The sequence below is a fragment of the Castanea sativa genome, chromosome 2 (assembly GCF_040712315.1).
Source record: "Castanea sativa cultivar Marrone di Chiusa Pesio chromosome 2, ASM4071231v1".
Taxonomy (NCBI): Eukaryota; Viridiplantae; Streptophyta; class Magnoliopsida; order Fagales; family Fagaceae; genus Castanea; species Castanea sativa.
In genome coordinates, this window is record NC_134014.1 from 30147101 (window position 1) to 30173346 (window position 26246).

Consider the following 26246-nt stretch of genomic DNA (forward strand, 5'->3'; position numbering starts at 1 on the left):
AAAATATTTTTCAAACGTAAAATTTGTTTTTTTTCATTTTTTATATGAAAATAATTCATGACCAAATTACCTTCAGAATTTCTAAAATGATCAAAATACGTTCAGAATTTCCAAAAAGATCTAAATAATTTAAAACCTCTAAAATGACCAAAAAAAAAAGTAATATTTTTTAATTGACCAAACTTCATTTGGATCTCCAAAATAAGCAAAATGATTTCAAGGGTAATTTTGGTGGTTTCAAGTATTTTGATGGTTTTATAAATTTCAGCCATTTTGGAATTTTTAGTGATATTTTGTTTATTTTGGTGTTTTTGAGAGTACTTTGGTAATTGTGAAAGTTTCGAGGATATTTTGGTTATTTTTAGGGTTCTAGGAATATTGATCATTTCACGAGTATTTGGGTCATTTTGATGATTTAGGAATATATTGATTATTTAAGGTGTATATGCCTCTTTCATTCCTACATTTTCATCCTATTTCCATTTTGGTCATTACTTTTTTTTTTTTTTTTGTCCCCAAAATTGAAAAAGTGTTATCATTTCTCTATCATTATCTCACTAACAAAAATTACTTATGTGGCACATGGAGAACACAGCTAGCAAATTAGACAATGATGTGGCTAATAAAAAAAAAATCCACATCAGATTTTAATTTTTTTAAAATTAAATTTATCAATTTTAACAAAATTAAAAACCAAAGCACACTTGAATTGAGATCTAAATACATCTTGAACATGAACACACAAGAACAAATTCAAACATAAGAACAAACAAACCAGATCAATTAGTTTTTTGGATTATCAATATTCAAACCAATACACAGTTATCTTTTTGTTTTACAATAAAACAATAGAAGCCAAGAACTAATAAGTGCTTGAGTTCTTAAAATCCAATAGCTCCTCAGTCTAAGTCTTACTCTTTCTCCCATCTCACCTTCTCTCAATTTGCACCCTCCATGAATGAGCTCAAAGAGCTTCCTCCCTCAAAAAAAAAAAAAAAAAAAAAAAAAAAAAAAAATTGAAGAGATAGGGTTAAGGCTTCTACTGGAGATTGGGTCAAGGCTACAAGGTCTAGCTTCTAACCCCCTTTTTTTACTTGGATTCTTGGGTTTGTGGTTTACTTTCTCTCCTTTATTTTTTGTTTATGGCCGAAGCTCCCTACTTATTTTGTTTGGGTTTACTGTATTTTGGTTTGATTTGGTACTTTTGGGTTTTGGGATTTGATGATTTTTCTTGGATTTGAGAAAATTGGGGGTTTTGGTTTGTTTTTCCTGTAGGTATTCCAATTTGGGTTTTGGTGTTTGGATATGTGTTCAAAGAGACAAAGGTTGAGGTAGCCCCTCTGGTGGCTGGGCGACTCTAACTAGGTTCTATTATGGGAACTTAGATGATGATGGTGAGATAAACGAGAGAACCACAGTGATTTTAGTTGTTTGACAGCCAAGAAACTGAAAGAAGAAAAAAAAAAAGCAATTTGATTTTTTTTATTCAATTTTTTGCAAATTCCAATTTCAAATATGGGTTTCTTTTAGTATTGTACGAGCCCATGAAAGGCTAAGCCCACTTAGAATAGTGGAGTTAGGTTTAGAGGGCCCAATGCAATTAATTTATTAGAGTATGGGCTTCCGAGGTCAATTTTAATGCACTTTTATGGTCCAATTGCTAGGTTAATGGAGAAAAAGCTGAATGAATCATATAAAGAGAAACTAAATTTAGGATTAACACTACCTCAGATCTGGCCAAAGAGAAAATGGTAATAAACAATTTCAAGTCTCAAATACAAGATTGTTCTACACAGTTTTTATGTTTTCTTCTAATTCTTCATCGTCCCATTCGGAGGGGTTTCCTTTCCTTATATAGTTAATCAAATTGCATCTTAGCCCTCCACTTGTATAGCCAAAGGCCTTAGTTTGGGTGCTTGTCCCATTAGGGCTTTGCTGGAGGTGGTAGAGTGTGCTGTGAGCTATGAGATTACTATTCAGGGGTCAATCATTCATTAAAGTGGCTAGTTGAGCTGGTACAGTGCATTGAATGCGGAGGTGATGACTACTTTACCTGGATATTCCATTTCTTCTTTACTTGCACGTCTGTACCACCTTCCTCTGTATCCTGTCCTTTGGTGCAAATGGCCTAGTCAATGCCTCCCAAGGTAGGTTTGCTCATCGGGCTCCTTGGGGAGTTGGCCTCCTCATCCTTCCTTCTCGGATTCTCATCAATGGGCTGGGTTAGAAATTAAGTGTAGATGGGTCCTTCCATCCCACGGGCCCTATTGCGTATTCGGATCTTACCCTTCCCATAAGTATAGTAGGTTGATTGTTGTTTTTGGCTGTGAAGAAAATGATGTTGGAGGTTTTGCATTTGAGTTTGGGTTTGTGTTTTGGAGGTTCTTTTGTTCGTGTTCTGGGTTTGTGTTCTTATGTGTTCATGTTTAGGAAGTATTCAAATCTTAATTCAAGTGTATTTTGGTTTTGAATTATGTTTTTCTTTTTTTATTTTGTTAAAGTTCATAAATTATTATTTTTAAATCAAAAGCTGATGTGGATGTTGGCATGGAATTTTTTTATTATTATTTTAGTAGCCACATGGGCATCTAATGTGCTAGCTATATACTCCATGTGCCATGTAAGCTATGTTCATTAGCGAGACGATAGTAGGGACCAAAACGAGTACAATTTTTTCGATCTTGGGGACTAAAAGTGGAAAAATGAAAAATTATAAATAAAAATGGAAATGGGGTGAAAATTTAGGGACGGAAAAAAATGCATTTATGCCATTATTTAAAGGTTTTAAGAGTATTTTGGTTATTTCAGGAGTTTTAAGGTGTTTTGGCCATTTGAGAGGCTTTAGGGGTATTTTGGAGTTTTCAATTGGTATTTGGTCATTCTAGATATTTCAAGAGTATTTTAGTCTTTTTGGAGAATCTAGGTGGGTATTTTGGCCACTTTGGAGTTTCCGGTGCTATTTTGGGCATTCATGGGTATTTTAGATGTTTTAAATTTTGGTAATTTTGTAAGTTCTAATAGTATTTTGATGGGTAAATTGCAAAGTACATCACTAAAGTTTGAAATTTTTTGGATTTTACATCTAGAAGTTTGAGAAAATGGATTTTTACCCTGAAATTTGGTTCCGTTAGCAAAACCCAACTCTCTATTAGTTTTGACTATTAAGTGACATGCTAGCATGTTGATGATTTTTTTTTGGGCCAAATCAGCATCCCAAAATGAAGCAATTCCACTTAAAATAAATAACATTGGGCTTCCAAAACAACATTGTTTTGGGAGGCTAATTTGGCCAAAACTACACATCAGCACTCCAGCGTATCAATTAACACCAAAACTAACGAAGGGTAGGGTTTTGCGAATAGAATAATACTTGAAGTTGTAAAATCCAATTCCTCAAACTTCAATGTGTAAAATATAAATAATCCCAAACTTTAGGGGTGTACTTTGGAATTTACCATATTTTAGTCATTTTGAAGGTTTCAGGAATATTAGTCATTTGGAGTTTCCAACTTATATTTTGGTCATTTTCAGAGGCTTCAAGTGTATTTTCATATTTTATTCATGTTAAAAGGCATTTGGTTGAAGGCGGATGTTTTACATTTTTTGGCATAAAACATTTTACAACCATCATAATTGTATTTTTTTGGTCAACAAAAAACATTTCCATTTTTACTAGGATTTTACATCGTACCAAACACTTGAAAGCACTAAAAATACACATCAACACTCCGGCGTATTAGTTAACAACCAAAACTACAAAGGGTAGAGTTTTGCAAACGGAATAAAACTTTAGGGTGTGAAATTCAAACAATCTCAAACTTTAGAAGTGTACTTTGGAATTTACCCTATTTTAGTCATTGTGAAGGTTTTAGGAATTTTAGTCATTTGGAGTTTCCAACTATACTTTGGTCATTTTTCAAAGGCTTCAAGTGTATTTTCATATTTTAATCATGTTAAAGGCATTTGGTTTGGATAATGTAAAAGGGTTGAAGGAAAAAAAAGTTTTTACATTTTTTTGGGCATAAAACATTTTACAGCCATCATAATTTTTTTTTTTTTATCAACAAAAAACATTTCCATTTTGACTAGGATTTTACATTGTACCAAACACTTGAAAGCACTAAAAATATACATAAGCACTCCAGCGTATCAATTAACAACCAAAACTAACGAAGGGTAGGGTTTTGCGACTGGAATAAAACTTTAGGTTGTAATATCCAATTCCTCAAACTTCACGGTGTGAAATTCATACAAACCCAAACTTTAGGAGTGTACTTTGGAATTTACCCTATTTTAGTCATTTTGAAGGTTTTAGGAATATTAGTCATTTGGAGTTTCCAACTTATATTTTGGTCATTTCTAGAGGCTTCAAGTGTATTTTCATATTTTAGTTATGTTAAAGGCATTTGGTTTGGATAATGTAAAAGGGTTTAAAGGCGGAAAATGTTTTTCATTTGTTTGGGCATAAATCATTTTACAACCATCATAATTGTTTTTTTTTTTTTTTGGGTCAACAAAAAACATTTCCATTTCAACTAGGATTTTACACCGAACCAAACACTTGAAAACACTAAAAATGTTTTTTAAAAAACTTGTTACTCTGAAACAAAAGCAAAATCGATTTGGTAAAATAGTTTTAAATTATATTTTTTTTTACAGATTTTTAAATAACTTTATTTTTTCTTTTGAAAAAAGAAGAAAAAAAAAAAAACTGAATCAAGCACCTATTACTTGACCTCACTTTTCTATAATGAATTAAATATTAAGTTTTTCACATATAGTCCATAATCAGTACATAATCATTCCAGGAAAATTGCAACTTTTCTACTCCAACATGATAATTGTAACAAACACTAATGTGATGCACTTTACCATGGTTTGCAGTTATGGAGGTTCAACAAACAGCTCAAATCATACGACCGCAATTAAACCGACCAAAACTCCTTGCAAAATGGAGTAACCGAACTACACCATGTGGTGCAGTGTTGTGTGCAGTTTTATGATAAGAAAACCCTACAAAACTGCACCACACTGCGTCCTCTCTCTCTCTCTCTCTCTCTCTCTCTCTCTCTCTCTCTCTTTAAGCAATGTTACATCACTCAATAACTTGTTATTGAATTCATATTTTGAAAATCCAACCGTTAAATTACATGGTCTATATGTTCTTAACATGTATGCTAATTTTCATACCAATCAGATGTAAATTGCCATTTGATCTATAAACTCATATTTTATGCATTATTTTAAACTACAAAAACTTGAATTTAAATAATTTATTGATGACATGACATGACTATTGATTTTTTATTTTTTTTAAATTTTGTGAGCATGGAAAATATATGAAGATAATGTAATCCAACAGTGGATTTATCAAAATTGCTCTGCAACACTAATTGCCGCATTCAGTTTTGGTGTTAGCATGTGAGTGTATTCCCGTATGTCATCCTCCTTCCCCTATATGTGTGTGTGTGTGTGTGTGTTTCTCAAAAAAATAAATAAAAAATTATTGAGTGGTGTAACATTACTTAAACTAATAACCACACACACACACACACACACACACACACACACATATATATATAAAGAGGATTCAGAAAGTTAGTTATCCCTTAAAAAATTGTCAAAAATACCCCTAAACTAATTACATAATCCTTATTCTTAAAAAATAAAAAATAAGGTTAAAATTGTAATTCAACAAAATTAAAAAAAAAAAACTACCAGAGAAACTTTTTTTCTAAAGATTAGCACACTCTCTATTTAAATATATCTCACGCATGTTTGATACATTTAAAAAAAAAAAAAAAAACTAGCACACTAAACCCTTGCTCTATTTCAAATCCTAAATTTTATTTTCTTACAAATCCCTTCATGTATAACTTCACTAACAATAGATAAATGCAAATTGAAAAATGACATTAAACTCAAAATAAATAAAAATAAGCCTCATCGCACGTGTGGAGCACGTGTGATGAGGCTAGTGTGTGTGTCTATATGTGTGTGTGTGTGTGGTTATTAGTTCTCATTTCACTTCTCCATCAATCCATCTCATTCTCACTCTTCTCTTCTCTCCTGATACCCTCTCACTCTTAGCCTCACTCTTGTTTTTTTTTTTTTTTTTTTTAAAGCTATTGAGTTACTGAAAGTGTAGTTTGTAACTTTGTGTCATGTTGTTGTGTCATTGTTAAGCACCATTTTTTTACAAGAAAAAAAAAAACAGAGGCTAGCCTAAACCAACCTAACAAGTGTTAATTAGGAAATGGCAATCCAAAATAACAAAAACTAAACCAACAGTTTAAAATTTGGCCAAAAAACAAAGGAAAAATCAGTTTTGGGTTGGGCCAATTCAGCCAAAAATTTTGAAAATTTTATCAGCTCAAAACCGACCAACCCGCACCTTGTACACTGCACCACATCACACATGTGATTGTAAAAATGAAATGTGGTGTGGTGATGGTTTTAGTCAAACCGCACCGTAAAATGCAATGCTAAAAATCTTAAAACTGCACTAAACTGCACTGCAAATACTCTTAGTTGCAGTTAACTTAATTGGTAAAGTCTTTTTATCGCATTAGAAATTTATGTTTCAAACCTCACTTATTCCATAAATTAAATGATATCTTAACCTGATGATAAAGAGTAGTAGATATGGAACCAACAATATAAATTGAAATGTAATATCTTTTAAAAAAAAAAAAAATGTGATGTATTCTACTAATAAAAAGAAGGGTGACGATGGCATTTAAATTGGGCCCACACCATACATACATTGCCATAGTATAATATTTTCTATTATTATTTGTTTCAAAATTGATTGTAATTAGTAGTATTTTGTAAAATATATCTTTTAAAAATAACTTCATTGTTTTATTTTCTTCGTCTTTTCAAGCTCTCAATACTGAAAAGACATCGACAAATTAGTCCCAAAAAAATAAGTAAACAGCGGTCCTCAAAATATTTTTTTTCTATAAAATAGCCCTTCCTCATGACAAATAGGGGAAAAATGCAAACAAATTATAAAAATAAAAATAATAAAAAAAAACTAAATTTTACTTTTGACTTAGGCTCGTTTGGTTAAAAGAAAGGAAAAGTGGGGAATGAATTTTAAAATTTTTTTTTTTCTTCACGTGTGTTTTGTTTAGTTGAGAAGATGAAAAAGTTGAGAAATAAAAAACTCATTTTATTTGATTGAAAAGAAAAATAAAAAGATGTAAAATGTAATTTATAAAAATAAACTCTCAACCAAATGAAATCGCCTTTCTTTTCTCTCTCTCAACCAAACAACCAAAAACATCATTTTCTCCCACTTTTCTCTTCCTCCCTTTCCATTCCTATATCATTTTCTCCCACTTTTCTCTCTCTTACTTTCCATCCCTTAATAACGACCGCAACCAAATGAAGTGTTAGGTTTATAATTATTTTTATTTTAGTCAATTATATTTTCAAAACAAGCCCATCTCTATGACTAATCTAGTCCTTAAGTTAGTTCTCTCTTTCTCTCTCTCTCTCTCTCTCTCACACACACACACACACACACATATATATATATATAGCCAACAAGCTCAAGTTTGGCTGGCTTGCAAGCTCAACAAGATGATCGTGATGATTATAACAAATAGGACGGCTACAAAAGTCCTAGAGATTGACATATTGTGATAGAACAAATTAAGCACAAATAAGCTATGCATCAACAATAAACATGTTAGAAGAGTTTAATTTTTAAAAAATAAACTAAAAGAAGAAGAAAACAACAACCAAGGAGCAAGAACAGACACTACGATTTCGATATATGCAATGCTGCCGAAGATGGGAGAGAAACCAACCAAATTTTCTTTTCGGACATCATTTTCACCAAACACCACCGCTCGAAATCAACACCACCACCAACTACTAGTTTAGAAATCAACAGCGACACTGGATGCAAATCTTGACCAGAAATCACAACTACTCCCAAGAAATTACAACATATAATCTCAAACCCCATCAAAGCAAGATGCAAATCTTGACCAGAAATCACATGCACGGCACAAAGCCAAGATCAGAAATTTTTAGACCCACTTACACAAAATTTTTTAAAATAAATAAAATGATGATATTTTCGATTGTTTTGGGTTTGGTGGAGGGGATGAGAGGCTATGTTTAGAAGCAGAGGAACTACACCTGGTTTCATCCATGGTGTTAGTTGGGTAAAATGGAAGTGGGAGAGAGCACCAATACCGTTGACTGTGGTGGTCTTCGGCCTCTATCCATCTCCAGCAACATCACCTTCATCAACATCACTCATCAATTGTTGGGTTCTTTTGTTTTGAAGGGATTTTTATTGAGTGTGGTAGTTCCTATTATTCTATTTGAAATAATCAGAGGAAACATTGTTTCATTGGAGGACCTAAACAATAGGTTTCATTGTTCCTCTCTTCTCGCCCCAAAGGTAAACCCTTGCTGGAGATGCTCAAGGCTAATGGGGCAGTAAAGACTAGAAAAACATTGATGTTATATACTTTGTCAAATATTCATGTGACAGACCTTCCTGCAAATACAGTAAGAAATTAGCCAAAATTCTCCCATGCTTAAGGCCCCAACAATTAGTGCGCACCTAGGACGTTTCCAAAAGCAGTACCATGCCCACTGCTCATTCAAGTTCAACTTATCAAAGTGACTGGACAAGACCAGAACATGCAAAAAGATTTATAAAAAAAAATTTGTTGTGGGGGGTTGTTTGTAGAAGATGGTGGTGACAAAGACAATGATAACAGATCCAATGCCACATTCACAAAACAACTCTGCAAACACATCATGCACGTCACAAGAATCAAACGGCTTTTCTTTGTAGAAGATGATGGTGATGACAAAGACAATAATAACAGATCCAATGCCAAATACACAGCAACTCTTCAAACACATAATAAGAATCAGACACTCCAGAATTGTGCCAATGAATTGATGGTTACCAGCAATAAATCCCAAAAATCACAGTAAAAAAGTTATTCAGAAGATTACAGACAAACGCCCAGGTATATTTACAAGCATGATTTAAAAGTTAGCTAACTATGTTACTGAACTAAATCACATCCAGGGAATAAAAAATATTGCTGGAGGCTGCAGAAGCATAAAGACAAAAGGAATACCAACTGCTGTATAACAGACAAAAGTAAATAAACAAATGAATTACTGGAGTTCCATGCTTCCTTTAGCCCTTCTGAATTTTTTCCACGTATGCCTGAAACAAAAGGAAACAATTTGACTATATATAAGTTGGATTAAAAAACCTCTAGTTTAAAACATTGTTAAGGAAAATATATTTATTTGGCAGTCTAACTGGTAGGAGGAAGGTAAGAATTTATTACAACAGCAAGTCATGGAGGTATAAGATAACAAAGTTGTTAATTACTTAACTTGGTTGCCTAGAAAATGGATCAAAGGAATGATATAAAGAAGCTATTAATTTTAAATTGGCCCCCAACTCAAACTAGGTTGCCCTAATCTCTCATTCTCCCTTTCTTTCCTGTCATTATTTGGCCGTTAGCTATTTGGTTCCACGGAAACAATGGGAACTGAGAGGGAAAATAACTGATTTGAAGCTCTTATTCCAATTTGAAACATTTTTAAGTTCTTGACTTTCTCATTCACTTTGCAATTAGTTTGACTAAACATATAGAGAGGGAAAAGACAACTAAGCCTTAGTCCCAATTTTTTGAGGTCGGCTATGATCCTCCACAAATTAGTTAGGATTGGCCACATGTATTCTTTTATATAAAGGGGAGAAAACAAACATTTTTGAATAACTACCTTGAGTAGTATGCCCATATCATTTTTCTAGACTTTTTAGATATTTTGAGTCTTAGATTGTTATTCTTAGGAATGGTTAAATGCAAACTTTGTGTATTTGAACTCACTCCTCTTTCAACTAAAATTATTTTACTTACCAATAAAACAAACAAGAAAAGCATATTTCAAGTATAATATGTTTCAGCCATTTTGGTTTTTAAGAGGGAAAAAAAAATTTTGATAGGTAGTTTTTAAAGAGGAAATATTGAACCAAGCTTAGAAAGAAAACCTAGACTCACACTTTTCTTTTCTTTAATTTTTTTTTTAATTTATATATATTTTTTAATTCAATGGTATAATGGGGAGGAGAGAACCTATTCTCACATTAAACTAATCCAACACAATTATGTATGCCTGGTTCCATTTGGCAATTCAGTTTTAGCTGAGTGCTCTTGTCCAAAAATATTACAACCAATCCAACTTGAACCAGGTTGTACCCTAATTATAAGTAAGGATGAAATCAGTTGGTTTCAGTTGGGGTGTGAGGCAAAACGTCCAGCAAAGGAGTAGCAGCATTGACACCAACCAACCAACAGCAGCAACCACACTGTACTGGAAGCCACCACAGTGGTTCGATTTGGTAGGTAGAGGACAACTGGAAAGGCAATTTGAGAGAGAGCAAGGGAGAAGGTTGAATCACTTTCAGCGATTTGCGAAAGAGAGCTATGTAGCCAGAGAGTGAAAATTCATGGTACCAAGACCAACCAAAACACTGAATTTTTCTTAAAAAGAATCAATGGCAGGCTGGAACCGGTTGACACCTTGGTCATATCAGTTGATCGGTGATTTTTACATTCCTGTTTATAATAGAAATAGGGATGTAATGTTTTTACAAGAGAATGAAACCCTTGTCCATTGAGTAAAGAGAATGAAATCCTTGTAACATATACATTATGGAGTAAACAAAATTATAAATATAATGTAAAATAGAGGATCAAAAGAACTTATTAATATATCTAAAACCAACATGAGTGAACCAGAACTAACCTGTACTAATTTGGTAAGCTTTGGTTTTGAAGATGACAGATAATAGTCAATTTTCTCTTGTGTCTGAGGTATATTAGCCCCCTGAAAAGTACTGGTCACCTTGTCGACCACCTTCTTCACTATAGTCTTGTAAGCATCTTTGCCAATTTGACCTTCCTTCCATGCGGGTTTTAGAATTTCCTTAACGAACTCCACAAGCGCAAATTTAAATGCACGAACACCCTTCACATCTTTGCTTTTCTTTCCATCATCTGCTTCAGCATCTCCATCAACATTCCCAAAAGGACCATCTTCTTGGGCATTTTGGTTCCCCTCTTGTGCTTTCTTGCTTTCCTCAGCCCCCACTCCATTGTTTTCCATGGCAACCTCATTATTTTCACCAGTCTCCTGCTGACTTGAAGGTTGGCTCTTGTGATTAGGTTCTTCTGTACTGCCAATCCTGTGAAAATCACTTCCATTTGGTTTGTGAGGAAGAGGTGATGGGGACATGTCTTTCAACGGTATTTCTGGTTTTACATCTACAGAACTTTTATGCCCAGATGGATTTGGTGAAATGCCTGAAGGGTTGTTACTAATGTCAGACTTCTTAGGCTCTATGCTATCACATATAGGATCATACTGCTGGGATCCAATGGCTGGGTTTTGCTGAACTTGTGCTCCTGAAACTGGCTGAAGAGGCCCTTCAGATTTGGAAATGGAAGGAACATCCACTGAACTATGGGAATTTAGAGCAGCATAAATTTGCGGAAGTTGAGGTCCATTTCCAAAAAACTGAGCTAAAGAGGCTGAAAGGTTTGTAAGGTGTGTCAGCTGTTCACTGCTTACCGTGTTTTGCCTTGGAGAAATTCCAGGATTTACTTGTGATGAACTAGCACCCCCAATATTTGATTTGGTGAGAGATTTTGGAGAAAATACCAGATTTTGTTGATATTTTGTAGTTCCTCCTCTTGAAGAGGCAGTGGGCGTCACCACTTGATTTATATTTGGAAGAGGTAAGGAGCTTGAACTCTGTCCATTTTGGTCAAAGCATTGTCCAGGCAAGACATTGGCAGAAAAGTTTAAATCAACACTTGAACTAACAGTTTTTTCAATAGCACTTTTGTCATTGCATGACAATGCAATAGCACCATCATCCCTCAAATTGTGGTTCTGTTGGAAATAAGATTTTTCATTTATAATTGGTTGCACAACTGCAGCAGCATCATGCATTGGAACTGAAGCCTCCTTAGTTATTTCCTGTCCTCGAGTGACTGCAAATGTATCATAAGAACCGAAAGATTGTGAAGCCTGAGTAAAGTGACCATGCTCTTCTTTCACAACATGGTTGGTAGATGGCAATGCATAATTCCAATCAGGAGACATGTCCATATCACCAGACCATTTCTCAGCACCACTTGATTCAGGAACACTGATGCTGGCAACAGCATTTTCTTCCTTCCAGGGGTTGCCTTCCTTCTCATTGCTCTCAGCTGCTTTATAACCAACTTTTGGATCGCCACCAGTTCTCTTCCCCTCATCCATACTATGACTCCATCTAGTATCAACCCTGGACCAAGCAGTAGACCTCTGTGCTGGAGCACTCAATTGTCCATCGTTGTCTTCACTCTTTGTAGCATCTGAGACAGTAACTGTATCACTCCTTTTCAGACCATCCCGCAGCCGGTCTATATCAACTGAATGGCGGTGCAGGCCCCACCTATCATCTCCATCTCCTGATCTTCCATCAGGACTTACACCTGCCCGAGTATGATGAGAAAACCGGCAAAATTTCCCATTACGACAATTTCCTGCAGCAAAAAATTTACAAGGAACTTCACCAACCCTACGATGTTCAGGCTCACCACCTCGCTCAAAAGATAAGTCTCTATTCCTATAATTTTCCCTTTCTCTAATGACATCATTTGCAGACCCTTTACTGAAACTATCAGAGGCACCATCATGGGCATATCTGCAAGAAGCCCCCCTCCGACACTTTCCTCTAATAAAATCAGTACAATATGCAGTAGATCTTCCCATTCTTGATGTATAGTCCCTAGTATCATGGGGAGTAGAATATTTTGAATCTCCACCTTTCCTGTGCCTACTTTCCCAGTTATCCTCATAATGTTGATTACCCGGATGAAGAAACTGACAATGATTGCCCCTCCGGCATCTCCCAGCTGCAAAATCTTTACACAATTGAGTAGATGCTCCTCTGCTTCTACTTCTGTCATGGAATCCTGATTCCCGTCTAATGCCACGAACAGGGCTTCTACTCCTGCTCCGGCTCCTGCTCCTACTTCTACTCCTACCCCTGTACATTATACACACAAAAAAGGCAAGACAAATTAAGAAACCAATCATGTTGTGCTCCTCACTAGGAGGAAGGACATATTGCTCTGTATATTAGACACCATCATTAATGATAGGTAATGTAGGTGAGGCTCCATTAGCAAAATTAAGGAAAAGATATTAAGTTTTCAAAACTACCATTTTAATTTAAACTCAAAAAATCTAGGGCCCGTTTGATAATGTTGTTCTAGTAACGTTGTGTAAGTGCTATGGAAATACGTGTGGGTGAAAAAGTATTGTGAAAATACGTGTTGTATTGTTTAAACAACGAAAACTGTTGTATAAACACTCCTACCAAACACCCCCCCTAATGAAAAATAGGCATTGATTTTTCAAATAAAGGGTAAGTTGGGAAAGTTATTAGTATTGTGTCCATTGACATTTTAAAGAGAACCATATTTTTATTTTTATTTTTTGATAAGGGGCAAAGTTTCTCTCCAAGCTAGTTTAAAGAGAAACCCTTCAAACTCCCGCTAAAAAATTAACATGGATATATATTTTGAAAATCTAACCGCTGGATTGTAAGTTTTTTATGTTCTTAACATGCATGTCAAATTTTGTTCAAATCGGATATTAATTACTATTCGATCCATAAACACATTTTTATGCATAATTTAAGATTACAAAAACTTTAAATTTAAAGATTTGATTGTTGACATAACTATTGATTTTTGATCTTTTTAAAATTTTGCAAGCATGAAGGGTATAATAAAAAAATGCAGTCTAATGGTGAATTTGTTAAAATTCACATTCAATAAAAAGATATAAAGAGAGTTTGAAGGGGTTTCTCTTCAAACTAATTTGAAGGGGTTTCTCTTCAAATTAATTTGAAGAGAAACTTTGTCCATAGACTTAAGAGACTGAAATAGAAACTTCCAAAAATTTTCCAGTTTGCCAAAATGAGCATGAAAAGTGAAGAATCAAACCTGAGTGACCTGCTCCAACCATTTTTGGGGGAGCGACTACGACTTTGTCCTCTCCATTCATCAAGACCAGGAGACATATTCATGCCATAACTTCCATCTCCATCCCATGCAACAGTGGCTTCCAAATTCCTGTTTCTGCCTTTACTGAAGCTACCATCCCTGAGTGAAACACTGCTTCTGGGTAAAGGTTCCAAATCATGCTTCGCCTCTAGCAAATCATTCTCCAAATCAGACCACTTTGAATGATTACTACCAGCAACCTCCGTAGAGAGCCATCTACGTTCTGAGTCTTCCTCATGAAAAGACATACCTGCTTTTCCAGGCCAACAATCAACTGGTACATTTTCATCTTCAAATTGATCCTCTTCTCTCAAATCCCACTTAGAACCACGTTTTCTGCTGCTTCCACTCATTGCCCGAGACAAAAGCCTTACCACGTTTTTTCAGTTGAATTATAAATAATCTGGATCAAGAGAAAAATAAATAAATCTATCTCAATAGCATAAAATCTATCTTAAACTCTCCACTTTATTTTCCTTGCAAGGTCTACTGTAGTGTCTTAATAATGTGAAATGTTACACAGATATTATTTTCTCCCCATTCAAACTCATCATGCAACAATTTTTTATTTTTGATAAGTAAGAACTCATCATGCAACAATTTGATTCAATCAGAATAAAAACCTCAGATAATTAATAGAAAAACTTAATGTTTATTTAATCCAAATTTTTTAAAAAAATCTTATTAACTTAGAAGACTGCCCTAGGATCATGAAAGAGAAATTAGACACAATCTAAGTAAATAACCATTTTCCATAGATCAGATGTCACGAACATACTTTTGGTCAGCATCATGGAACCTACTAGACCAAATATCTTACAGCAATTTCTTTTATCACTATATAAGACAAAGTATGATTATAGTGTAGGCAATGAAATTTTACGAAAAGAAAAGGAGAAAGGAGCATGAGTTTTGGCTACCTGGAATCACAAAGCTGCATTCACATTCAAAAATGAATCTATAGGAATGGTAGACATATTCTAATACAGGATAACAATGCACAACATCAACTAAACCAACCCCCCCCCCCACCCCCACCCCCACCCCCACCCCCACCCTCTCTCTCTCTCTCTCCCCACCTAGAACTTATAAGGGGAGGAGATTTTTAGTTGAGCTAGAGCTCATTGGCACAAGCCTGAGCTTGGAAATCAACAATAAAAAGAGCCCCATCAATAAATACATCTTATTAGAAAAGAGAAAGTGATCAAAGAAACAAATTATGAAAAATAAAATAAGATCACATTACATCTAAGGCACCCCAGTATTCCCATAAACATCTAAAATATCTTTCTTGCTTGCTTCCTTTTTTCATAAGTAATGGTATTTTATTAAGCAATAGAAATACTCATGCAAACAATAGTGAACACAAAGTAGAGTATAAGAGTTACAAAAAAATTATGCATAAAAATACAGTTATTCTTTTATGTCTAAAGAGGAAATTGCTAATTTTAAGACCCCAAGCACAATATCAATTAAACAATGATTCCAACTGAGTCATTGAGCTTCCTGCATCTTCAAAAGTGCCGCTATTTTTTTCCCTCCACAATGTCCACATCAAACATAAAGGGACAAGGTTCCCAATTTTTTGTGAAACAACATATAATATATCTTCAGAAGCTTAGCCAAATTATTACCAATCAGCATTGCAGTTTGATCATGTAAATATTAGTGGACCACCAAGATGAAGTGGTGAGCACTACAATAAATTGCATTTGATTCAGGGATATTAGAGACCAAAGGAATATAATTATTTGTGACACCAAAAAAAAAGCAGCAGAGAAAAAAATACAACCGTTAGTCTCATACTATTTCATTAAACAAACAAAATTTCTTTCAGAAGTCTAGTCAAATTATTTCTTGACCAGCTTTGCAGTTTGATCATATAGAAATTGGACCACCGCCAAGATGAAATGGTGAACACTATAACAAATTACATTTTAATTCAAGGAAAGTAAAGACAAAATGGATATGATTATCGTGATATGAAAATAGAAACAGCAGTTGAAGCTGCAGAACAGGATACACGCACTAGCAGTCTCCCATGTCCAGCAACAATGATGTGGTTGATATCTTCGGCAGCTCAATAAGAATACTTCAATCAGTTAAGTTCATCCAGGGTACTAATGAGAAGATCTGAGCCAAGCAGACAATTATTCCGCTAAGCTCAAGAGTATTGATGCTCATTATTAAATATTTTCATATTGATTGTTCTCGTTCTTTGAAATGATGAAATGGGAGGAGAAATTCCAATCAACTACCAATACTATATATCAGACAACCCAGAAAACTGTGTAAAATATAAATCACAATCCCCACCCCCACCCCTCCCAAAAAAAACCAAAAAATAAAAAAATGTTCCAGGTTTTTAAAAATTAACATTCAAGCTAAGTTTCCAAAATGCTAATGATCAAAAAACAAAATGAAGCACAGAAAAGGTAACAAGCGAGCTGGCAACTGATAGTCAGATGTTCTTCTACCTTATCAGTCAATAAGTAAACGGTTTCCCTCATACATCTTTGCTTAAAAAGTTTAAATATGGTTATACAATATGGTTCTCCATTTCTTTGTCTTTTGCCTTCAGTTGCCTTGCAATACCATAAAGGAAATTCCTTCAATGGCTAGGCTTATTCAAATCTAACCGACCAGAGATCAAGCCAGGATGGCTAGGGCCCAGCCTTAAATTATCCATAAACATCCGACTTGAGCCCAAACATCGAATTATTTGAGGATCCTTTGCAGTCTTAATGAAAGACAAGGGAATAAGCTGGGGTATCCTGATACCTCAAAAAGATGTCCAAAGTAATTTTCCCCACAACCACAAGCTCAGCTTCCTATCCAGGAGAAGGATTTATATGTGAAAATTTGATATCCGATGCAAGTTCATTACACAAATTCCTCCACTACTTGCACAAACTCCATAATCAAACATTACATATAAATTAGGATCTCTAGAAATTTGACACATCAATAACTTCCATAGAAATCAGATTTTCAATTGGGCACAATATTATTAGGGACTTTATCATCAGGACTACATGCAAATATCCATGTATGCTCTGAGTCTGTGAATAATATTCATGTTAAATCTCCTGAAGGCCTCACCAACACTTGCATCCCTCCACCAGGTTTCAAATGAGTGGATTGTCTTTAGAAAATGTCCACCATCAACCAAACTAGCAGTCATCGAAATCTTTTATTTACAAAAAGGAATTCTAGCTTTTTTTGGCTAGAAGCTGCGAATTTCAAAATTTGATTTGATTGACTCAGATTTAGAGAAAGGCATTTTCCATATCATATGATCATGCCTAAAATATTAGGTCAAACATCTTATTTTGAGAACTCAATTAAAAAGCCATAATTTTTGTTAAACAAGTGAACAATTTAAGGTTTCCGAACTAAAGGGTTCTCCTAAAGGACCATCTTTATACAAAAACTTCTCAAAGTGCATGAAATATTCTTGGTTTACTGCTCAGGGGTGGGTCCAGGGCCCTGCCTTGGTGAGGTTCCACGACATCAAAAAAAAATCATAAATACACTATGCGTGCCATCAATCCCACTAGCTACCTGACAGTTAATTAGTACTCTTAAATGCATCAATTTGCATTCAGACCAAAACAGAATTTTTGTAAACACCATGGAAGTGGTGAAAATTTTTGAAAACATACTAAGACTATTTAGAACTATAAACTTTGTCTATAAATAAAGAGAAATGTTTTCACAAGATTAATTCAATATGCTTGAAGCCTATCAACATATATTTTAGCAACCACAGGAAAATATGCACAAAGCTTGAATAAAATGATATTGACATGTCTAATTCCTACTCAGCTTTACAAAGTAGATTTTTTCTGATAAATTTAACATTACAAAGTACTGTCATTATAATCTGTTTAAAAACCCAGCAAATTACATTCAAAGGCAAAGAAAAACCTATACGTTACAATATCAACAACTGTTGGTCTATGGTCTATGGTCTATGTTTCATAATCAAAGTAGATAAAGGAACTTATTTTACACATATTTGGTGTCATACATCACTCTTTCCTGTCTAAAACTCATTTGAAGGTTTGGCCATGTATCCAAATCTTCTTTCTCAAAGACTCCTAATTTCTCAGCAATGCCACCAAGCACCAAAAGCTGACTTTTAGATATAGCATTTGACTTTAGACCTACTACTCCTTCAAGTTTACGTAGCAACCAAAAGTTTCTCATCTCTCATATGAGATAACTTCTACAGAAAAGCAAAGAGGATATTCTCAATTAACATCTCCAAACCAGCACACTCTGAAATACATGAATTTTACAGGAACTTGGTAGACTCTCAACCATGGATATATTTTTTATCTGTGGAGAACTGCATCATGTCCTACAGGACTATTCTTAAATGTCCAAACATTTTCATATAAATTCTGAACTCTTGATAGTTAATGTGGAAAAATGAATCGAATCCCTCTTTCAATTAACATATAATCACTCTTAAAGGATAAAGTCTGCAATGCTTTAGTATGTATTTTTGTTCCAAGCTTTTTCCACTCCATCACAGTGTTGATGTACTTTTGAGCATCAACAACTTCAATAAGAACTACTTTGAAGGTTGATGTATTCTTTTCCCAGTTTTTTTAACCATAGAACAGGTTTTATGAAGCTATCTCAAAAGCTTTTGGAAGACTCTCCACTAAAACAACATGAAAAACATCCATTAATATGTGGATTTGTGCAAATATCCAACGTTACACTTGTGGAAGGATAAATATCACTGCAAATATCAATGCATCAATTCTTTCAAATGCACTTGGTAATCCCTCCACGCACTTGAAAATACTGCAGAAAAATTGTATATGATATTAGCACTCAGCTTGATGGACTCGTATTGAGAGGCATAGAACTAAAGTACAAATGAGACTACCTATCCTAGTACTTAGTCTTTTGGTGTCTAAGCAAACCACCTGATCACATAGACGAGAGATTAAAGACTCAAGCAAAGTGTTGACAAGTATACTTATTCCTATTAGAATGTTCCATATTCCAATAACAGCCAACAACCTATAAAATATAAGAAAACCATCTATATATTTTTGTATGACAGGTAAAACCAACTCACACCCATACAGGAATGAACCCGTGACCTCACCATCTACTCCTTGTTCAAGAGGGAGGAGATGCCATCTGATTCATGAACCATGGTAAAACCATCCTAATTTTATAAATTAACTGCACACAAAGCAAGCAGAAGTGTAAAGAACCACTTCCAAACTACAAGCTAGTAATCAGACATTCTCCATGCAATCATGAATGGCTATTTAACACACATTGTTCCCCAGCAAAAGAAACCCAAATTTATAATCCCTAACCACTCCATGATTCAAAATTTTAATTAAAAGCGTAAATTAAACAAACATATCTCAGTATCAAAAAAAAAAAAAAAAAAAGCATCTTGTAACACACATTATTCTCAATTCACCATTACACATCCTAATATTTGAGACAGTTCCAAGTAAAACCCAGAACCCAGAAAAGGGTTTCTCACATACTGTATCATTCCATTCAAAAAAAAAATTTATAAAGGCCAAGTTCAAATTTTAAATTTCAAAATCACACATAAATCCCAAAAAAGTGGGGGGGCCGGCCAAAATAGCAGACCACAAATACAAATACGAAACCAAAAAAGAAAAAGAAAATTGAAACCCTAAAAAGACAAGATTTTGAATCTTTAACGGGTCAGATCAAGTTAAGAAACAGAAACAGAAAGAGAGAAGCAATAAACAAAACCCTAGAAGTGAAATAGAAGAATATTATAGAGAGAGAGTTGAAGAAGAAGAAGAAGAAGAAGAAGAGAGGACTCACGTGAAATCAAAGAGAGAGAGAGAGAGAAGCGCTGGAGCTCAAAGAAAAACCCTAAATTGCAAACGAGAGAGCACGCAAGCGAACCAAGGCAGTGTAAGAGTTTGCCATGGTTCTTTCAGTTTTGTTTAAACCCTGAGGGAGCGAGCGAGCGAGCGAGATGAGAGAAGTAAACCAAGGATTTTCCTAAAGTCAATACAGGAAAACAATTTGGCCGTTCTGTCGATTTTTTTTCCCTTTTCTTGGCCCCACCCACACTTAGCAATTTCTTTTCTCTTTTTTCCTTTTTATATTTCTCTCTTGCTTTTAAAAAATTAATTTTTTTGAGGAGCAGTTAAGTCCATATTATTAAGGTAAATCAGATTGGAGCATAACTCCAACTCACTAGCTACCTCTTCTACCCATACATCAAAATTTGCGGATGAAACCACTCACCAAGCTAATACATGTGCCAACTTACTACCATCCCGTCGGACATGCTGAAATTGGCAAAACTGTAAAGATAAACTTTGGTTGCGTGCATCTTCAATTATATTCCCATGTAGAGTGTAACACCTCTCCTTGGCTTTTAAGGCCTGAACCACCCTCAGATAATCCCCTTCCACAACCACCTTAAAAATACATAGTTCTTTAGCAAACACAATAGCTTGGAGTGCAACTAAGGCTTCAACGGCTTCAATTGAATTAGGCAGCGGGATTTTCTGACTCAAAGCAGCTATAACGTGTCCATGACAATCCCTTATCACCACACCCAAACCTGCAGAACTTGAATTATCAAATATAGCCGCATCATAATTAGCTTTGTAGAACATATCCTGAGGTGGAACCCAACGTGCTAATATGCTCCCAATTCTTAGTCTGACATCCTGCTTATTTGGTTCCAAAAATTCAACCACCAAGGCTTTAGCTCTGTCCCCAATTTCATGGAGAGGCCTGGCTGATTGGTTCTCTCTCAACCTGTTTCGCCTCTGCCACAAGCTCCACGCAATTGTAGAGAACAATGCCACATGATAGCCCGACCCTTTACGCAACACCTCCTCCAGTAAATCAAAAAAACTCCTAAAACCATTTCGATAATAAGGAACAAAGCTAATCTCAAACTTCCACACCGCTTGAGCTTGCTCACACAACCAAATACTATGCATGAGTGTTTCTTGGAAATCTCCACACAATGCACAAGTCTCTTCAACAGGTAGATGCCGAGCCTTCAGATTTTGTTTAGTAGGCAACGAATCTCTTGTAGCACGCCATATAAAGTGACGGATTTTGTTCAGAGTCCTAATTTTCCAAATACTCTTGGAAGTAAGTTTTGGTGAAATGACCCTACCTTTAGCTTAGTCAGGTAGCCATCTATGTCCCCATATATCAATGGAACTCTCATCTCCAACTCTCCACATAGCACCTTTATGAATTACATCAGGTGCCTGCAAGATACTCCGCCATGCATAAGAGCACTTTGGATGAACCAAAACATCAAGTATATTCCCAGTTGGAAAATACTTTGCACCAAAGACCTTGTATAATAACGTATCATTTTGGTGGAGCAAACACCATACCCGTTTAGCAAGCAAAGCATTATTAAATTTCTAAATCTCTAAAACCCATACCTCCCACAGTTTTTGAGGAAGAAAGTGTACTCCACTTAACCCAGTGGATCTTCTTAGAATCCCCTTGACCCCACCAAAACTTCCGAATCATGGCTTCAATATCTTTACATAACCCAACCGGTATTTTGAAAACACTCATGGAATATGTGGGAATAGATTGAACCACCGCCTTAATCATAACTTCCTTTCCTGCTTGGGACAGTAATTTCTCCTTCCACCCTTCCATTCTTGCCCAAATTTTCTCCTTAAGATGGGTAAAGCACTCTTTCTTCGCTCTCCCAACAAAAGAAGGGAGCCCCAAATACTTCTCATAATGTTGAATAGCTAGAACATTTAGAAATGATTTGATTGCCTCTTTCATTTGCTCATCGGTGTTTCTACTAAAGAACAAGGTGGTCTTTTTCTTATTAAGCATTTGCTCCGAAGCTGCTTCATAAAAGGATAAAAGCTCTTGAATTTTCTCGCACTCCTCCAAAGTGGATCTGCAAAACCATAAGCAATCATTTGAGAAAAAAATGTAAGTAATCCTTGGACAATTACGACATAAAGAAAAACCTTGAATTTCCCCATTCAAAGCCGCTCTCCTAAGAATGGCATTCAACCCTTCCGCACAAAAGAGAAACAGATATAGGGAATGGGGGTCACCTTGTCTCAAGCCCCTAGAAGGTTTAATCAGACCTTTTGGCTCACCATTAACCAGAATAGAGTATGACATTGTTGTAATGCACTTCATAATCAAAGCTACCCAAGTCTCATGGAAATCCATCCTCAAAAGAATTTGTTCAAGAAAAAATCAATTTCACCCTATCATAAACCTTGCTCATATCCAATTTAAGAGCCACAAAACCTATCTTCCCCGTGCAAGTGGTTTTCATGTGGTGAAGGGACTCAAAAGCAATAAAAATATTATTAGTAATCAGTCGATCAGCAATAAAGGCACTTTGAGCTTCTGAAACAATAGAATTTAGAAGAGGTTTCAAACAATTTGCAATCACCTTACTAACAATTTTATAAATCACATTACACAAGCTTATAGGTCTGAAATCAGTCACTCTTACAGGGTTTGGAACTTTTGGAACTAAAGTGACAAAAGTATGATTAATGGATTTCAACAAGGAGCCAGAATTTAAACTAGGCAAGACAGCTTGGGAGACATCCATACCAACCTCAGTCCAATATGTTTGGTAGAACAATGGGGGCATTCCGTCGGGTCCCAGGGCTTTTAAAAGAGCCATCTCTTTAATTGCAAACTCAACCTCATCCCTCGTGTAGGGCTTAGCCAAATCAGTCTGCATATCTTCAGTCATAACACATTGAACTCCATCCAACACCCTATCCAAATCACATGGGTTTGAGGACTTAAACAAATCTACATAGTAGGTAGTTATCAAACCCGAAAAAAGATCCTCATCTCCATACCATGTATTGTCTGCATCCCTAAGGCCTTTTATGAAATTTCTTCACTTTCTTTGAGTAGCCAAACCATGGAAAAACTTTGTGTTTCAATCTCCACATTGCAACCACTGAAGCCTAGACCTTTGTTGCCACATTTTTTCCTTTCTATCATATAAAACATTCAGCTCTTTCTTCAACCGACTCACCTCTTCAATGCTCCCAGTTCTGGCCAAGACCTCCTCTGCCTTCCACAACAACTCCTTAGTCTTTTTAATTTTCTGCAAAACACTCCCAAATTGGTCTCTATTCCAAGCCTTTAGCATCTTCTTGCATTTATTTATTTGCTTAGTTGCTACAGCCGTTGGTGTGCCTTCAGGATTGCAAGCCCATGCAATTGAAACAACCCCACTGCACTCAAAGTCAGACAACCACATTGCCTCGAATCGAAACGGCTTCCTCTTCCACCGTTGATCTTCACCATTTGAATCTAGAGAAAGGAGATTTTGAGCTTGTTTTTATTTAAACCTTATATTATAATTTTTCTATTAACCACATTAAATGTCATGTGATAAATTGGTTTAAATGAAATTTATTTAAAATTTTGAAGTTTATATGAAACTTTCCCAAACTCTAAGGTTTTAATAAATTATATGAAATTAATATAAGATTTAAATCAAATGTTTTTAGAAACTTTGGATGAGAAAGAACCAATTTAAGTATATTTCAAATATAAGAAGACTATTGAATTTTTGTGATAAATTATTGGGGTTCCTTGTTCCACAATGATAAAGCTTGTGGCACAAGCTTTATCATTGTGAAAAGTAGGAAGGCCAACTTCATGGTGCATGGTTGAGGGCTTTGCCTATGGTATCCAACTTAACAATATCTTTGTATGAAATTCACACTTCATTTGGGAGCTCATAAAAAAATGGAATTAATTTAAGTAATGGAAATTAAATGAAAATAAATGAATAGAATAAAATTTATTTATTCTTTTCTTTAGAATAAATGGAGTGGAGTTAGGTGAGGATTTGGGTTTTTAGTGTTAGTGGGGATCGAATCCCCAACAAAATACTTTATCCGTTGAACTAACTAGAACCCACACCTTATTTGGAAGTTTTAAAATAAAATAATAAAAAGGAATGGAAGGTAAGTAATCTTTTTTTTTTTGAGAATCAACCCCTATTAGGTTTATTTATTGAATTGGAAAATCTTTAACAACAAAATGGTAAATGTCTGGTGGAACTTCCTCCATCCAAACTTGCAATGGAAAAGAAAATCTAGCTCCTCTTGCGAAGGCTGTTGTTAATTAAGTTGTACAGTGGCTTCTTTTCCACAATTAAATTTTTTATTTTTTTGGTTTTCAAAAAGTTAGTTTTTGTAGCACAATTTTGTACCTTTATAATCTAAACACAAAGAATATGTTTTTGACAGGAATTCTGCTTATGTTGCTTGTATAATCAAATATAGCATTTTGGATTGAATCTTTTGATTTGCTAATTTTTAAGGCATTTTGAAAGTTTTAAAATTTGGATTTTTTTGGTTCATTTTTTACAGTATTTGAATATGTTTGCTAGATTTCAAAGCTATAGTCATGGATTGTTCTCTTGAGGGTACCTTATTTTTCTCTTATATTTATTTGTAGTGTAGTCTTATATATTTTGTTTTGTTTTAATAATTTTTAGACTCTGAATTTTCTGAATGCTAATCTTTATGGCCTTTTGAAAGTTTTAACTTCTTAATTATTGGGTTTATTTTTGCAATATCTTAAATTAATACCTTATCTTTTATATTTCTCTGTTGTGTAGTCATATGTTTTTTTTTTCCAATAATTTCTTGGCTCTAAATCATCTTTTTCTTTATTATTTGTTTGGTCTTTCGGAAGTTTTGAAATTTGGCTCTTTGAATTTCCACTTTCTTTTTTCAAAATTTGAAAAATTTTGACAGATTTCAACAGCTGTAGATATATTTCTCTGTAGAGTAGCCAAAATCATGTATATATTTTTTTTCAATAATTTCTAAGCTTTTTATGTTAAATTTCTTTTATATTTTTAGTTTTTCGGAAGTTTTAACATTTGAATTTTTGGGTTCATTTTTTGCAATAACTGAACCTGCCAACTAATATATTTCTACTGTGTAGTCATATATATTTTTATTTTGTTTTAATAATTTCAGCTCTGAATTTAATACATAATACATTATACATTTATGTAAAATTTTCCCATGCATTGTATTGGATTAAGAAATATGAATTAGACTTAGTCTAACCTAATAGATTTTACTTTTCCTCATGTCATGTGTTAGTAATTGAGCCGAATTTGACTTGATCCCATGGGCCGAATCATAGACCCTTATTTATTAAACTTATTAATTAATATATCTTTTGTTTCATAATACATTATATATCGTTTGTTTCATAATACATTAGCAACTAGCAGTTCAATAAATTGAACTTTAATTAAACTTTAATGACATGTTGCCAAAATTAATTAATAAGCACATTTTTTTTCATTTGTTTGCGATATCTTGCTCGTTTTAGTCTAATCTGGGCCATTGAACTATCAAACTAAAGGGAATCAAATTATCTACAACATAGGCTAGAAATTATCCCAATAAGACGATTAGACTTGGTCAAAATGGGGTCAAAAAATAGGTTGATTGAGTTAAACTTGGTCAAACTTTTGAACATTGGTTAAAAAAAATTAATTTCAACATGATAAGCTGAATTTTAACATTTGGGTAAAAATTTTACTTAGATTGACTACCGGTCTACTCGGTCAAAAAGGTCAACATGGTTATTTTTGTCATTTTGATATTAAAAAAATTAAACCCAGGGTTAGGGGTGGAAAAATTTGACACGACCCACGAACTCGACACGACACGACACGAAATTAGTAGGTTATGGGTTGAGGCTTAATGGGTTCATGTCATATTCGGGTTGACACGACTAACCCGTTTAATAAATGGGTTGGGTTAGTGTTGAACACATAGAACCCGTTTGACCCGTCTGACCCGTTTAATTAAATGATATTTTACCAATATACCCTTCAAACTCTAGGTATATAAATTTATTAGTTGTTGTGATTTATTTTCTTTGACATAATGTGATTGATTATTTGTAATATTGGGATATGCTTTAATTTTAAATGATTATTTGTGATGCAGTTACTCGTTAGTTCTGAATTTCATATTAAAAATATTTATTTGTTTGTTTTTTCATTAATTTTTATTTTTCATTTTGATAAAATCTGATAAACAGGTCGACACGACTGACCCG

The 26246-nt window shown here is 34.5% G+C and overlaps 2 protein-coding genes across 2 annotated transcripts; both read right to left on the bottom strand.

Moving 5' to 3' along the window:
• Positions 1-8921: 8921 nt before the first annotated feature.
• Positions 8922-20181, bottom strand: LOC142624395 (zinc finger CCCH domain-containing protein 38). The gene is made up of 4 exons (XM_075797961.1): positions 19971-20181; positions 14067-14529; positions 10810-13102; positions 8922-9214 (listed from the first exon to the last, which is right to left on the bottom strand). Exons 2-4 carry the CDS (start codon positions 14477-14479, stop codon positions 9185-9187), a joined length of 2736 nt encoding a protein of 911 aa, XP_075654076.1. The 5' UTR covers positions 14480-14529; positions 19971-20181; the 3' UTR covers positions 8922-9184.
• Positions 20182-20398: 217 nt separating this feature from the next.
• Positions 20399-22289, bottom strand: LOC142625188 (uncharacterized). The gene is made up of 2 exons (XM_075798883.1): positions 21575-22289; positions 20399-21300 (listed from the first exon to the last, which is right to left on the bottom strand). The coding sequence occupies exons 1-2, from the start codon at positions 22287-22289 to the stop codon at positions 20399-20401; spliced, it is 1617 nt and encodes a 538-aa protein (XP_075654998.1).
• Between the last annotated feature and the right edge of the window lie 3957 nt (positions 22290-26246).